This window comes from Prenolepis imparis, unplaced genomic scaffold, assembly GCF_030444845.1.
Source record: "Prenolepis imparis isolate NDT839.2.m4 unplaced genomic scaffold, iyPreImpa1.0 SCAF_12, whole genome shotgun sequence".
Taxonomy (NCBI): domain Eukaryota; kingdom Metazoa; phylum Arthropoda; class Insecta; order Hymenoptera; family Formicidae; genus Prenolepis; species Prenolepis imparis.
The window spans coordinates 12,302,796-12,319,979 of record NW_028141170.1 but is presented as its reverse complement, the minus strand read 5'-3'; the positions used below and the strand labels follow the sequence as shown (position 1 = coordinate 12,319,979).

At 27.4% G+C, this 17,184-nt stretch overlaps 2 protein-coding genes across 5 annotated transcripts in view; both read right to left on the bottom strand.

Moving 5' to 3' along the window:
• The window catches only part of LOC145943731 (fatty acid synthase-like), a 44,198-nt gene extending 35,192 nt beyond the window's left edge, over positions 1–9,006 (bottom strand). The window contains exons 1-2 of the mRNA XM_083051528.1: positions 8,893–9,006; positions 7,906–8,091 (exon numbers count right to left, since the gene is read on the bottom strand). The gene's annotated coding sequence lies outside the window, so the exon portion shown is untranslated. The remainder of the gene's footprint in view (positions 1–7,905; positions 8,092–8,892) is intronic.
• A 1,136-nt stretch (positions 9,007–10,142) lies between these two features.
• LOC145943772 (uncharacterized) lies at positions 10,143–16,164 on the bottom strand. 4 transcript variants are annotated; one of them, XM_083051587.1, is made up of 7 exons: positions 15,400–16,160; positions 14,768–14,895; positions 14,433–14,699; positions 14,109–14,359; positions 13,688–14,041; positions 13,469–13,602; positions 10,143–13,399 (listed from the first exon to the last, which is right to left on the bottom strand). In XM_083051587.1, exons 5-7 carry the CDS (start codon positions 13,863–13,865, stop codon positions 13,235–13,237), a joined length of 477 nt encoding a protein of 158 aa, XP_082907713.1. In that variant the 5' UTR covers positions 13,866–14,041; positions 14,109–14,359; positions 14,433–14,699; positions 14,768–14,895; positions 15,400–16,160; the 3' UTR covers positions 10,143–13,234. The 4 variants fall into 4 exon arrangements, 3 of the variants coding, with proteins under 3 accessions (XP_082907713.1, XP_082907715.1, XP_082907714.1); XM_083051589.1 differs by having other exon boundaries at positions 14,768–14,816; XM_083051588.1 differs by lacking the exon at positions 14,768–14,895.
• Between the last annotated feature and the right edge of the window lie 1,020 nt (positions 16,165–17,184).

Sequence of the window (17,184 nt, the reverse complement as noted above, 5' to 3'; positions counted from 1 at the left end):
AAATATGTACCTCTGACGTTAGTCTCAGTTTTTTATATACTTGGTGATGTGCTTGATAATAAATCTTAAGATTTAATCACCGAGATGATTAATAAGATTTGTCTATTCAGTTGCATTATGTCTTGAAAGAGTAAATTGACAGAGAGGGGGACAGATTATATATATACTTAACACAACTCGAATATACATTGTTACAGCCGAACAAATTATTCGAACGGATTGTCGAACGGATTATTATTAGAAGGTTTGTACATACACATCGATATTCGATTCCGCTTGTATCAGATTCTTTTGAAAAGATTAGGGAATCAAAGAATTAAAGATAGATTTAATTTAATGTATATAATAATAATAGATTTTTGCTTCCTCATAGAGGAAGCTTTGTTTTCGTAAAGAAATTATTTCTCAGATTTCTATGCCAGTGTGTTCAGAATGTTTCAAAATATCGAAAAATCATATTTTTTTTTAAATGTCCGTATGTATGTGTGTATATATGTATGGATCCACCGATTTTTTTAAAAATTTAAACGTCTCAAGAACTGTTTGAGTTACAGCGCTCCAATTTGGCATACAAATAAAATAGGATAACACTTTTATTTACTGTCATTTTTATAAAACTTTATATAGTATTTTTAAATTTTAATGCAATTTTAATTTATCCAAAATTGTGGTTGCTTCAACTTCTATAAATTTTGAGATATAGAATTTAAATCTTATTTCTGGCAAACTCACCATACTGTTGATATAACATAATTATTTAAATCATACATATTTACATATATATATAACATGCACTTAGAAGTTCTAATTATTATTTATTACGCACTAATGTAGAAAATTTCGACTTTTTATTTGTTAAATACGTTTCATTTTTATTAAAAAAAAGTTGAATAACATCATTATAATCGCTATTTATTTTTTCCGACGTTGCAATTTGATTTTATATTTTATTTAATAATAATAATCTTGTTAGTAATTGACAAAAATAATGACACGAGAAACGAACGACTTTTCCATTCATTGTTAGTCTTCGTCTAGTATCGTCTATTATTAATATCAACCAGACGTGAAATAGACTACTTTCGCTAACGGTGAGATTTAATTTGATCGAGCATATTGCTTGCAATAAAGAGAGATAACGTAGAAAATTATTAAGTGTTTCTCATATCAATTCTCCACAGACTCATCGAGCGCACAAGACTGTAACATTCTTTGCCGCGATATCAGAGAATCGTATAAAAATCCGTTTTTCTTTATCTTATTTTCCATATAAACAATTGACAGCCGAATCGTAGTAGTTGTCACTACTTTCCTACTTTAGGTTTCTGTATACTCTAGGCATCTCTTATATTATGATAATGTAAGAATATTGTATTATATTATATTAAGTTAACTCTCTCTCTCATTAACTTACGTCAGAGCTGTCCACGTTTTGCATTTTTCGGCCGATTTCCGAGGCTCACCGCCTAGCGGCCCCCACTTACGCTCGAGACCTTAGCAACTACGGTTATCGGGCCACGCGTTGCTAAGGTCTCGAACGTAAGTGGGGGCCGCTAGGCGGTGAGCCTCGGAAATCGGCCGAAAAGTGCAAAACGTGGACAGCTCTGTACTATGACTTGCAATCCAAAATGGCGTGAAATCGAGGAAAATCTGTTGTCTGGTCAACAAGCTTCTGATAGACCTGATATTTGTGCTCGTGTTTTTAATATTAAAAAAGATTATTTAATTGATTTAATCGTAAAGCAAAAATTTTTTGGTGAAGTAGCAGCATTTGTATACGTTATTGAATTTCAAAAACGTGGTTTGCCACATATTCATATGTTGATTACTTTAAAATACAATTTTAAAATAACAACTCCACAGATTGTTGATAAATACATTTCTGCTGAAATTCCTGATCCTGATGAAAATCGTATTTTACATGATATAGTTATGAAACATATGATTCATGGACCTTGTGGCAATTGGTGCTTGGTAGATGGACGTTGTTCAAGACACTTTCCAAAACCTTTTCTCGAAGAGACTAGAATGGATGAAGATGCTTATCCTTATTATTGTAGACGAGAGAATGGTAGAAATTTTGAACGTCCTGGTGGATATATAGTTGATAATCGTTATGTTGTTCCATATTGTCCTATTTTATCGATTATATTTAATTGTCATATTAACGTTGAAGTAGTTTCAAGTATTAAATCAGTTAAATATCTGTATAAATATATTTATAAAGGACACGATGTTGCTGCTATAATCGTTGAACCAATAACAGAAAATGTAATTATTGATCATGATGAGATACATAATTATATCGAAGCTCGTTATGTTGGGCCTGTAGAAGCCATTTGGCGTATTCTTGATAAGAAATTACAGGATAAAACTCATGCTATAATGCGTTTGCCAGTTCATCTTCCTAATCAACAAAATATTATAATCGAAAATGAAAATATTAACGACGTCATGACATATTCTTTAAATCAAGTTACTATGTTAATAGATTATTTCTCATTGAACTTACGAGATGAAGAAGCAAGACAGTATTTATATTTTATATGTAGAAATTTCAAGTTATTATACATTTAAAAAAGAAAAAATTAATGGTAGAAATATATCGCGTTGGGTTAAACGCAAAAGTCATTATAATTGTGTAGGACGAATATATTCCGTTAGTCCAACACAAACAGAATTATATCATTTGAGATTATTATTACTTAAAGTAAAAGGGGCTACAAGTTTTAATGATTTGAGAACTGTAAATGGAGAATCTTGTCAATCATTTTCAACGGCATGTTTGGCCTTAGAATTAATCGAAGATGATGATGAATGGAAACGAGCTATGAATGAAGCTGTTGGATGGATGATGCCTCGACAACTTCGTAGATTATTTGTACGTATATTATTACATTGTCAGCCATTACATCCTGAAGAGTTGTGGGAAAATTTCAAAGAAGCAATGTCTGAGGATTACGTTCGACATTTTGGCATGTTACAAGGACAAAATAAAGCTTATATGCAAATTAACAATATGCTTCGTGCTGAAGGTAAAAGTCTCTCTGATTTTCCACAAATGGAACAATTAATAGAAAATAGTGGAGAGGAGGATTACATGACACTTGAAGAAGATATGGAAATAGGCACCAAACAATATAAACAATTAAATGATAAGCAAAAAGAGATAGTTGATCTTATATTAAATAGATTAGACAATAATAATAATCATAATAATTGTTTTTATATTGATGGTCCTGGTGGATCAGGTAAAACATTTATATACAAAACTATCTATCATTTAGCTAGAATTAGAAATAAACGTGTGTGTACAATGGCTTTTACGGGTATTGCAGCGACATTATTACCTACTGGAAAAACAGTTCATAAGACATTTGGATTACCGGTTCCATTATTTGCTGATTCATCATCTGCTATTAAAATACAATCTAAAGAAGCTCAATATTTGAAGGAAACTGATATTTATATTTGGGATGAAGCACCAATGGCACCACGATATGCTTTAGAGATTATGGATAGAACATTATATGATATTATGAATAATGATTTTCCTTTTGGCGGAAAAATTGTTTTATTAGGTGGTGATTTCAGACAACTTTTACCTATTAAATTACATGCTACTCGAAGTGAAATTGTAAATCTTTCTATTAAATATAGTTCAATTTGGAAGAATTTCATAAAATTCTCTTTAACACAAAATATGCGAGTTCTCCCAGAGGAAATTGAATTTGCAAAATTTTTTTGGATATGGGAGATGGTATATTAAACAAATTAAATGATAATATACAAATTCCTGAATGTTGTGTAGCACCTCCCTGATAAAAAAAATCGATAGAAAACAACAGAAAACGATTACATCGTTTTTAATCGTAGTTATGAATCGAAAGTTAACGAAAGAATATCGTAAATGTACGATTGATTCTCTAGCGTTTCCTTTCGTAAGTATCCTATTAATATGTTATCGTTTCTTATCATTTCTTTTCGCTAACCCATACAGCATTGAATGATTGTAGAAACATATTGCATAGATCTAACATTATAATATTGCATGTGAGTTGTGAAATATTCCTGCAATATTACTGCAAGAATGTGGCAACAGTAAAATTTCCGCTTTTAGAAAAATTACAATATAATGCTATGGTATTATTACGGTGCAATATATTAAAAATAATATTAAATAAAACTTTTTATTTCGATATATTACGCGCTTTCATCATTATGTTTACTTATAGTAATTTAATGTAGTAAAATATATATATTTTTATAATTATTAACTTTAATTAAGTAAATTCTAGTTTATGCTGATGTTATAAAACTTTATTGATGTTATAACATCAAGCGTTAAATCTAGCATTTACTCGACATTTTAAAGTTAAGAGACAATTGTACCTTTAGTCTTAGAGCTAATTTCATCAACTTTATATAATTCTCCTGACTAAAACTTAAGTACGAGATAGATAGTGAATCGCGCGTCGCATAGCGGTAAATGAAGGAACTAACGATTTGACTGAATACTATTCTTTTATAATATTTTTGGAATGTTGCTGTAAGATTTTTCATAAAATATTACAGTTATATGTTTCTATAATGTCCCTACAGTATTACAATGCAACTTGCAAGATTGTAATATTACTGCAATGTAATTGCAATGTACTGTTTTTGCAAATCGTATCGGTTCCTATTGTTTTCTATCGATTTTTTATCAGGGATGTTTTTTGTTGTAACTTTACGATAATACATTTATAAAATACGTTTTTAATTGTTTATGGTTAATGCATGATTAAAAATTATAGGTTTTTTCGTAATTGTACGTTAAAAAACTTAAAACATTTTTTATTGTAAATATACTATTGATTACGAATAGATTTTCAATCATTTTTTCTTGATAAATTCCAATAAAACAAAAAACAATATATCACAATAAGAATTTTATCGTATTCTAACGACTAAATCCGCTTTCAACAGAGAATGAAAGAAAACGATAAAAAACGATAACATTTCTTTCGAAATCTAAAAAGTAAAACAATAAGATACGATAAGAAACGATATGATTTTCTACAGTTCCTATTGTTTTCTATCGATTTTTTTTATCAGGGCTATCAATGCTGATATTGTAGAAGATATATATGGTGATTTAATACGAAAAAAGGAGTTTATAAAAGTAGCTAAATGTGCGATACTTTCTGCAAGAAATGTTGACGTAGATGAAATTAATAAAAAAGTTGTTGAATTATTAGATATAGCTGATGAACGAATTTATACAAGTGTAGACAGTTCTGTAAATGGTGACAATGATGACATTGGTGAAGCTTTGTTACCAGAATATTTAAATAGTTTATCTCCATCATCTCTACCTCCACATGAATTGCGTTTAAGAAAAAATTGTATCATTATGTTGATTAGAAATCTTAGTATCAATGAAGGTCTTTGCAATGGAACAAGATTAATGGTTATAGAACTTGCAGATCATTTATTGAAGTGTAAGATTTTAACAGGTGACAAAGCAGGAGATATTGTGTTTTTGAATCGTATAACATTATATTGTGAAAATATATATTCTTTTACTTTTTCAAGAAGACAATTTCCGATAAAATTAGCTTTTGCTATGACAATTAACAAATCGCAAGGACAAACGTTTGATAAAATCGGTTTAGATCTTCGTAAAGATGTTTTTAATCACGGGCAACTTTATGTTGCTTTTTCACGAGTTCGTTCTTGGCAATCATTAAGAATTTATCTTGGTAATCAACGAAATAATAGATATATAAAAAATTATGTATATAAGGAAATATATATTTAAAAGAAGATATACTTCTCTGAAAAAATGAATGTTATTGATTTTCGAAATTCTCGAAGACCTCTTGAAAATCTCATTTAAAATCTCTTCAATTTTATAGGCAATAATATAAATAAGAATAAAAATGTATATATTTTTAAAACAAGGTTAAGAATATTTATTGACCAACACTGGCTAAGACTAATAATTCTTTTATTCTAAGACTTTATTTGGGAATAATCTCAATTCGAGATTTATTTCCCGAATCCCCTCTAACCCCCTTACAGAATTATAGGCGAGAAAAATATAGATCCGAGTCGCTGAATCGGGAATCGAACCCGAGACCTTTCGCTAGCCGAAAGGTCTCGGGTTCAATAAATATTCTTAACCTATTCAATAAATATTCTTAACCTTGTTTTAAAAATTCGACTGGCAATCATATCTTACATATATTTTTAAATTAAAATATTAAATTAATTAAACATATCTTTATAATTAAATTTGAATTATTTTGTATTAATTAATATAATAATAAAATCTGAGATATATTAACATCCTTTATAATACTACTTATTTTATGTATTAATAAAAATGTTTTATTTATAGTTAAAAAGAGATTAAAAGTTAGAGTAGGAAAAATGCTATATTTAAAAATAAAGAAGAGAAAGAAACAAGGAGAGAAAAAGAAAGAGAGAGAGAGAGAGAGAGAGAGAGAGAGAGAGAGAGAGAGAGAGAGAGAGAGAGAGAGAGAGAGAGAGAGAGAGAGAGAGAGAGAGAGAGAGAGAGAGAGAGAAGGATGAGGGTGAGAGAAAGAAAGTCCAGCAAACACAACATTATAACTGCTATATAACATGTAACTAATGTGCATGTAACATGTAACATACACGTTAAATGTAATTTCCTACTTATAGATGTAACATTTTGTAATATAACATGTTACATTGTAGTTATATTATAATTAAGTATTCTTTTTATTTCTTTTTAAATTTTATCGAACAGTGATTTTCGGGAAACTTTTGTTGCGTGGTTTAAAGCATTGCACACTATTTGTTAAAAGTGAGCTAGCACAAGTTCAAAATAAAGTATATAAATATCGTCAAAGGTGATTCTGAGCTTAGATACAACATTCGTGTACATTCGCGAAGCCCGCCATGTACGCGCGCGACCTGCTAGAATATTTGAAAAGAATCTGATTCAAACAGATTTGAATATAATATAATACAAATAAGTTTATTTTACTAATGAGTTATCATTATTATTAAACAATAAATAATTAATAAAAAAAATAAGAATTAAAGTAATTAGTAGTAATTATATCTGTTATAATGAATATGAACTTTTGAAAGATTAAAAAAATTTTTTTAATATTATTATTATTTATTTATTTTCAAATTGTTAAATGTGTTATATTCAAACATTTATATCGCTGTCTCTATTGTTAATGATTAATTTACATAACAGAAGATAAATCTACACAAACGATATATTAATATCTTTAGAACATATATTATTGGAAGGAAAATTGAGCAATCGAGTCTGAATTTAAAAGCTGTGCGAGAAAAAAAGATAGTTACTTTCTTTTTAATATTTAAACGTTTATTTTTATTTATAAATGCATTTTTAATAACGTTTTTTAATAAAAATTGCAATTTTTAAATTAACTTTCATAAATCATTTGAAATTTTCAAATAAAAACACTGCAAAATCTTATTCTTGCTTACTTTTCTTCAAATGCTATAACAAAAATGATCAAGATAAATATATGTATATATATATTTATATTTATATATAATATGTAGTTAAAATATGTAGTTGTTTTTTGCAAATTTTTCTTAAAAATAACTATGCATTTTATTTATATCAATTGATTCCTATCATTATATTTTGCATAAAATTATAGAGATAACATAATTGAAAATGAATATCTTACGAGATATTTTATAGTTTATGTAAGATTATGTAAAATTAATGTATAAAAAATCTCGTTTACTATTTTTCGTAAAATTATAAAATAAAATTTTATTAATAATTTAAATGAAAAATATTAATAAAATCAATTGTAAAATAAATATTATAAATGTATAAACAATTTGTATTTAGAAATTTTAATTTAATTTAATACTCACACTGTCGAATCAAAAAGTTGTATGTTATCTATTAATTCATTGGAAGTTAAAACTTCCATTCCATTTAATTGTTCAAATTCAGATAATATATCTGCAGCATCCATTTTTTCAAACAATTCTTTATCGTCCGACATGTTGTATTGTTTGATGCGTGACCTCTTCTTTTAAAATATATTTATTTTACTCCTATATAATTTCAAAAAAATTATTAACATATTGAAACGAATTATATGAAAATTATACAATTTAAAATTAAATACTGTACAATTTAATTATTTTTTAATAATTTTTTTAATTAAATTATTTTAAAATTAAGGTTTTTGATTTTAAAAAATTTTAGTTTATTATATCGTAATTGTTCGTTGTATGTAAATAATTAAAACCAATGAATAATTATAAAATTTAAATTTGAAAACATTGAAAAAAATAAAAAAAGAAAAATATTAAAATCAATATTCAAAGAAAACATATTAAATCAATATTAGATAATATAAATGTTGAGATTAAAAATTGGACTTATATTCAATTATAAAATGCAAAATTATAAAAGAATCGAGTATATGTATCTATTATTTTTAAACTTTACAATATTTTAATATGATTTTATCATTTAACTTAAATTATCTTTAAAAGTTATTAAATGAGTAATTAAATAAATTAATAAAAATATACGAAAATAAATATATAAAACATATATATTTAATATATATTATAAGTAAAAAAAATAAATATAGAAATTATATTAATTAAAAATATAAAAATTTATATTTAAAAAAAGGAAAAACTTAAAATAAAAAAATTCATGAAAAAATGCGAGATTGAAATAACGAAAACTAAAGAACAAAAATAATATGTGTATATATATACATATATATATATATATATATATATATATATATATATATATATAAATTAAAAATATGATTGGAAAAAGAAAGCAAAAAATCTAAGAAGAGAAGTAAGAAACTTTGAAAATAACTGATTTACCTTTTTTAATATTCTTAATTAAAATATTTAATTTAGCATTCCTTTCCTCTCTCTCTTCTTCCGTTACGTCAAGCAGATTGATTGAAAACAAAAGAATTTTGTTATTTAGTTGCTATTAAGTTCTTCACATGGTTTAAATTGCCTAATTCAGGAAACACAATAATATTTAATCAATATATTAGATATTTTCAAATGTGATTGAATTTGTTCGATCAGACTTTAAAAAAATTTTTTTTAAATACGAGAAAGTAAAAAAGTAAATTTATTTTTTTTAAGCCTGTGTAAATATGCATATTTTAAGTGTTAATTTTATTAAAACAACAATAAATAGATGATGAAAATAGTTTATTGTCGAAATTGTATATTGCGTTGTTTGTAACACAATTTCTACTTGCAACTATTATTCATGTTGCCACATTAAAATAATGTGATGTTAAAACTGCTATCATATTCTATTGCTTTAATAACATGTGTATTAGCATTATTATTAATGTCAATTAATGTGATTACTAAATAACATAACAATATGCTTGAAACATATAATCGTTGCTGTTGTTTTAAATAGATGTAGAATTCGTAGAAGCTGTTTATGTATTATTCTTTAAAAAAGAGGAAATTATAATTTTCAATTCAATGTAAATAATTAATCCTTAGACTAAATAGGTAAGAATAATTGTTTATATTGAATTATTTTTAATTTAAAATTATTTTTAATTTCCTCTTTAAAAAAAATACATAAATAGCTTTTACGAATTCTACATCCATTTAAAACAACAACGATTGTATATTTCAAATACTGTCATACTGTCATGTTATTTTATAATCACATTAGTAGACATTAATAATTACGCAAATTACACATGTAATTTAAGTAATAGAATATGATAGGAATTTTAACATTACATTACTTTAATATGGCAACATGGACAGTTGCACTATAGGAATTGTGTTACAAATAACGCAAAATACTTTTGCGAATCAATTTGACAACAATATTTATATATTTTACGAATTCTATCTAAAACAATTACCTAAAATAACAAAAAATGGTATTTCAAGCACTTTATGATTAATATTGATAAATATCTTTACGTAATTGTGAAAGGTGAGAAAGTTCAAGAAATTATAAATGTTTTTCTATTACAAAGAAATTTATTATATCATATTAGAATAATCACAAAACAAAACACTTATATACGTGCTTATATATAATGATACAGCATAACAAACTATAAACACTTTAAAGTACAAAGGAAAATAGCTTTTATCCTCAATAAAATGCTTACAAGCTTTATACGTAACAAAAAATTTCGTAAAATATAAAAAACACTTATATATACGTACTTATATATAATAAGGGTTTTGAAAATCGTTAAACTATAAACAGTTTTAAAGCACTGGAATATATCTTTTCCCCTCAATAAAATGTTTATTACAAGTTTTATACGTCTCAAGTTTTGACTGAGGCATAAATACCCAAGACTGTGTGTCTTCTATCTCATATGCGTAAAAATGAAAATTAAACTGAACTGTTTTTAGTTCCTTACATATAAAGAAAGTTTCATATGAATCATTTTTTATAATATATTGAATATTGCCAAATTTGCTATTAGTTTGATCTATTACAATAACCATGTTCGGTTTATAAAGAGTTCCATTAACTTTTATCCAAGATACACATTTATAACTATCAAAAGAAACAAACGGTAGTATACACTTAAAATTATTGAAAAGGTCGATATCCATCAAATTGTTATGTAAGATGACACCCCACTTTAAACGATTTTCAAAACCCTTATTTGAGATAAATCTACAATTTAATTAGTTGATGTTTCATAGCTAATGAATACGCAGGATTTTTTCTAGATGTAATAGCATTTGCAGTCTGTTTAAGTTCTTTATGTTTTGCTTCAAATCGTATGGACGACACATATTTGAGAGGACCTATCTGTTGCATAACTCGTGGGTAATGAAGTAAAAGATGATGCTTCGGTTTTAATATATCATCAAATAAATTTATATATAATTTATGATGTTCACTTGTTAGCTTTTTCAATAAGCTACAATTTTCATCGGTTACTTCTTTTGCCATTATAATAGACATCATTTTTCTAAGAAGTATGTATAATTTCCAAGTTTTATTTTTTTTTGGTATAAGATCGCCAATTATCAAACCTAAATATTGCCAAAGACATGCCATTTCAGCTGCAGAATAAATACTATATTTATTTTTTAAAGCATTTATGTTAATTAAAGGCGGTATGTTTGTTGAATGATTATCCCCGTAATCAAAAGAATAAATTCTATTATTTAATCTTTCAAGAGAAAATAATTTGTCCTTATTTATTAACCTATTTAACAATTGACTTAAATCGTAGCGACAAATTCCCTCATATAAATCATGCATGACATCGACACAGAGATTTTTTGTGATGTGAAAATTGGTTATCGAATGGAAAGTACATTCCTCGGTAATACCATGATTTCTATCATTGACATCTATTGCATAATTTTCAACATTTCGAAGTAACTCAACATCTTCAAGAATCTGTTTTTGACGAGTTAATGTATCTACTAAGCATATTCTACAGGAATAATTAGAATTGAAGCTTGTATTTAACCCGAAAATAGCATGAAGCCCTAAATTATCTCCAAGAATATTCATTAGTGCAAAATTTACCTTTTTTTCCGAGTTTCCGATATTTATTGTTATACCGTTAATCTGAAGTTTATTAATCTCATTAATGAGAGGTGCAAAAATCTGCTTATTACCAACTTGTACGTAATCAGTAACGTTATGTAGTTGTATCAAAAAAATATTTTCAAGCATACTCGCGTATTGTTTCTCGATACCACCGATAGTGCAATATACTACTCCAAGCTTATGTAAACCTCGATGAGTACCTAAAGGATTATTTATTTCCAATTCATCGTAATAAAGAATCAAAGGTAGTAAATCGTTGTTATGCTGTTGTTTAATAGAATGCCGTATTTCATTTTGCAATATACTTGTTGTTATTTTGTTCTGTTCACTTTTTATAATGTTTGACATTATTTTGTTATATACATTTGGCAACTCTAAAAAGGTCTTTAATATTTTTTCAAGAGGTACAATGCATATTTTTCGATTTTTTACGAGCATTTGTTTAGCAGTATTCATAAGTTTAGAATCAATAAATGCGCCGATGCATATTTCTTGCAGTACTATTAGAGAATTTAATGATTTAAAATAAAGCATTGTTTGATATTCTGAGGAATGATCTGCAAATGCATTACTTAAAATATCAAACATAGTACTTAAATCTTCATTAGGATTCTGCTCAATTGACTTGTATTTTTCCTCTATAATTTTTACGCAATTAAGAAAATTTTTTATTGATTCTATTATTTCCTGACAAAGTTTACGCGGTAATGATGGTCGAGAGTATAAATTTGCAATAAATAAAGATGAAATTTGTGCGATCTTTTCTGTAAATTCTACAACAGTTATGTCCTTAAAATTGTTATCGCTATTACTAATAGCACAAGAAGTAGAAGGCATTGATTGTGAGGGTAAATTACTAAATGTGATCTCTTCCATAAAACTTTTATCAATATCTAAAACATTATTATCATTGCAAAATGACTTATTATTGGTTTCAATATTGTCTTTAATATTAGTTTCTAAATGAGTTCTGGATAAATGTTTAAGAAAACTATAAATATCACTAAAAGTGCGAGAACACAACATTTTTGTTGACAATTCTTGTCGACATCGAAAAAAAGAATGCAGTTTTGTAGAATGTTTTAATTTACAATGTGCTTTCAAACATCTAATAGAGCCATACGATTCGAAGCAAAATGGGCAAGAATACATTATAAAAAATTTTAGTGTTATTAATTATTAATAGAATTTTAATTTTAATATAATTCTATTTGAATTAATATTATTAATTAAAATAGAATGTTAAAGAATTAAATTTTAGAATAAACTATATTTTTATAAAGTACTTAAAATGTTATTTTTATACTTAATATCGCAGAAATGAAATAAACTTTATAAATTATTAAATATCAAATAAAAGGAACTGTGTTTCTAAATATCAAATAAAAGGAACTATATATGAGACCACGGTTATATCAATAATAATATTTGTAACTTTTGTAATATTTTAAACTTTATCATAAATTTTAAGGAGTATTTTTTAACGTACTTATTATTTCTAAAATATGTGACGGTGTTTTATCGTATTTTGTTGTAAAGTTATACAACTCACGTTGGATCAGTAGCCATATATGATGAGCTGCTGCCGGATATTCGATATTCATCACATGAAAGATTTTGAAGCAAGTGTCGATTGCTCTAAACGCAGATGTTACGTTGCATAAGACCTTGTCCACAGATATAAAAAACGATGATATCAGCCAAAGTAGGTCCTACGACAATAATATATGGTTGAAGTGTCAAATTCATCTGGTACATCGCATCAATTCGTTTTTGTCGAATATCACTTATATCTCCAGCAGTCTGAAAAATCATGATTATAAAGTACATGCATTATTTTTTGAAAAAATTAAATAAAACTTTAAATCATACCTTGACGTGTACAACAAGACTTTCTTCAGATTCAATCATTGAAGGTTTCCAATGACCCTTCTTTGTTGTTGTAACTCGTCCTCTTGGAGGAATCATGTATGACAGTGCACACAATTGCGCAATAGCTTTAGATTCTGTTTCCGAAAACGTTATACAAATTATATTTTCAAGTTTATAACTGCATAAAAATTATTATGCAATAATATACAAATAACATACCATCGCTTTGATCACTTCCTATTATTTGTAATAGTTCATTTACTCGAGGAATTTTCTTCTTCTCAAGAGGACAAACTTTTAAAACGTTTTGGAAGAATTGAGGCCACTGACTAATAGCGTCTTCTGTCGAACTTAATTCGAAATGTTCAAAATCCTGGACTATTAATAACCAGCCCATTGGATGAGTTAAAATCGGCTATTTTTCTAATATTTCGGATAGCGAAGTATTCCGATTGTTTCGATTGTCTTGCAAACGAATAGTAGCAGTAGCCTTCCAGTGGCTTTCAACCACTTCCCACGGTTCTCGATTAGTTTCCAACCATTTGGCGCTTGTCTCCAACACTTCACTTGTAACTAAAAATAGAATTATAGATCATATTATATAATTAAGAAAATATTTAAAATCTATTGAAATACTTACCGTCATTAGATGCTTCACTTTCTTGATCAGTATTAGAACTTGTAATATCAGAAATATCTGCTAGTATACGTTTATTTTGTCGCAATTTATTTCGATATTTGTCTACAAGTTTACCGCGTACAGAAATCGATTTTTTATTTCGAGAGTTCTGTTTAGATATTGGTGCAACATAATATAAATTGATGTTCTCCGATGGGAATACTTCTATTATTCCTCGAGCAAGATGCAAAAAATCATGTTTATTAACCAGCCTATTATAAAAAAAATTATTTAACTAAATTATATTTTATATACTTATACTAAAAAGTAAAACATTTAACTTACCCTTTAACAGTATTTAATAAATGTGAGGTTAATAATTCAATAAGAATGTCTGGAATGCTTCGACAGTGTCTTGGTTTGTAAATAACTTCGTAATATCAAGCGACCTTGTTCATTTTCTTTTAATATTTCACGGACAGTAGGCCGTTGAAGTCTTCTATACATCTGTGTTCCAACAAAACATTTTTATTTTTTCAAAGGTGACGACTCAATGTTTTCTTTTGATTCGCCAGAACTATCGCTCGCTGTATCGGTATCGTGGTCTTGTTCCTGTATTATTTATAAAATTATTTACAAAATTAAAAAATCTTGTAATAATAAGAAAAAAATATAATTACATCATTTGAAATCCGAAAATGTTCCTTCCATTTCGTTATGAAGCGCATTCTTAAACCAATTGTTGAAATCAATTCTTTTATTAAATCGTGTGTTAGATTTTGCAATGAAGTGAAATCAATTGCTTGTGCTGTATATACCAAAAAATAATTAATTGTCAAAAACATTATATTGCATATTGTTATACGAATCACATATTATTTTGTGCGTATTTATATAGTAGCAAGGAACTATAGATATGTAAATCGAAAAAAATTAACATAATAGTAAAAATAATATGCGAATCAATCAATAGCTCTTGTACATTATTATTATACAGGAAAGAATGCTATTGTTTCTATTAAAGTCGACATAGGCTGCCACATAAATAATTTATTTAATTGTGTTTACAGTTAATTTAAAAAAAAAAGATTACAATGAAATACAGTCAATAGCAAATACAGTTGAATGAACTATTTATGTGTGTGGCAGCTCGTAACGTCGATAATTAATCGAAGTAACAGCGTTTTTCCCATGTATGTTTAATTAAAGATAGACGAAAAACGTTAACTCAATTTAGCAATTACACTATTAACTGAATATGCTCACCTAATAATAATTAAAAATAAGATATTTAGATAATAATAATATTTACCTTTGAAATGTTGAATAAGGTTATCTTCCAAGCCCCAATCTTTCAGGAGATTGACTGTCTCTTTATTAGCCATTATAATGTTCTTACATATATAATCTTTTTACAATACGACAATACGACAGTATTTTTACTTTGACTCAAACACTAAAAACAAATTTGTGACACTCTCTTGATAAACCATAACCACTGTAAAAGGACCGAGCAAAGGCGACCGTTATAAAACGTGTTCAGACTGGTCTCTCAAATAACAAAAGAATCAGACGGATGGCGACATGAGAGTGCATATAGACTGTACGTACAATGTCCGCCGATCACGCGGAAGACGATGTACAAGAGAAGCATATAAAATGCACGTACAATGTCGATCTGAAGGCGCAGGCACGAACACGAACGTTCAATATACGCCGGTCGCAAGGATAGTGACGGCAAGAAAGCAGCGCGCACAACGACACAATTACAATGTCCGCCGATCACACGGAAGCGACGGCAAGAGAGCAGACACGCATTAACTCGCGTGAACAATGCCCGCCGATCGCACAGATGACGAAAAAGAAGTTGGCACGCACTAACACGCGCGGGCGGGATACAATGACCGATACCGCATGGTCGACATCGTTCGGTGAGGTCCCGTTCGCAAGAATGTTCGCGAAACTCGCGATTACGCGATTGGGCGATGCGTTAACTAATCGAGGAGCTCGGTGACGAAACACGTGATTTGCCATCGACCCGCGATCGTGTAATACGGGGTGTCCCGATCAAACAATATCAACACGCATGAATCAATAATATTTAAGTGTAACATCTGACAAATATTTCATTTGTACCAATATACAAAATGTATACGGATGAAATAAATTGTATTTTAATCAACAAGATAATGCATATATATTGATCATAATGATATTAATTGTGTCGTTGACTTGTTTTAAGTATTTTACATAGTTAAATTAACAGCATTATGTGTGTCAGGTGTTATAGTTAAATATTATTGAATCATACGCATTTTTTTGTTTAAAAGAAACAAAAATAGTTTTATATTGATTACATCTCCGCTTGATACAATTAAAACACAAAAATATTAATGATTATATGTGTTGATTGCATCAAGCAGATGTATAATCAATGTATAAACATTTCTATTTTCTCTAAAAAACAATTGTGTATGAATCAATAATATTTAAGTGTAACATCTGACAAATAATTCATTTGTACTAATATACAAAATGTATATAGATAAAATTAATTGTATTTCAATCAACAAGATAATGCAATTGTATTAACCGCATAAACGTTAACCCTACCGTTAATTTACTTTAATTATTTCACACAGTTGAGCCGACAGCAGATATAGTTACATGGATTACATTATACTCAATTATATATCAAGCAAGTTATTTAATTTAAATGTAATTATAATAAAGAAAGATGTGTATAGGATGAGTAGATATGTGATTGATACAACAAAATTTTTCAAATACAGTAATATTATTAGATCAAATATTTCAATTATTAAAACAAGTATTAGATGTTTTTCGTTCATTAATATTGTTATTGCATCAACCAAATTTATTTCAATTACACTGATGCTGTTGATACAACATCATTTTTTTTCCGCATAGATACACACATATATATATATATATATATATATAATATTAATGTATTTACAATATATATATATATAAGTGGCGCGCGCGAAGCGTGCGCTTTGTGTGTTGTTCTAGTATAATATAAAATAGATATTTAAGTGTCAAGTAATAATTAAGTAACAAATACAATATACTA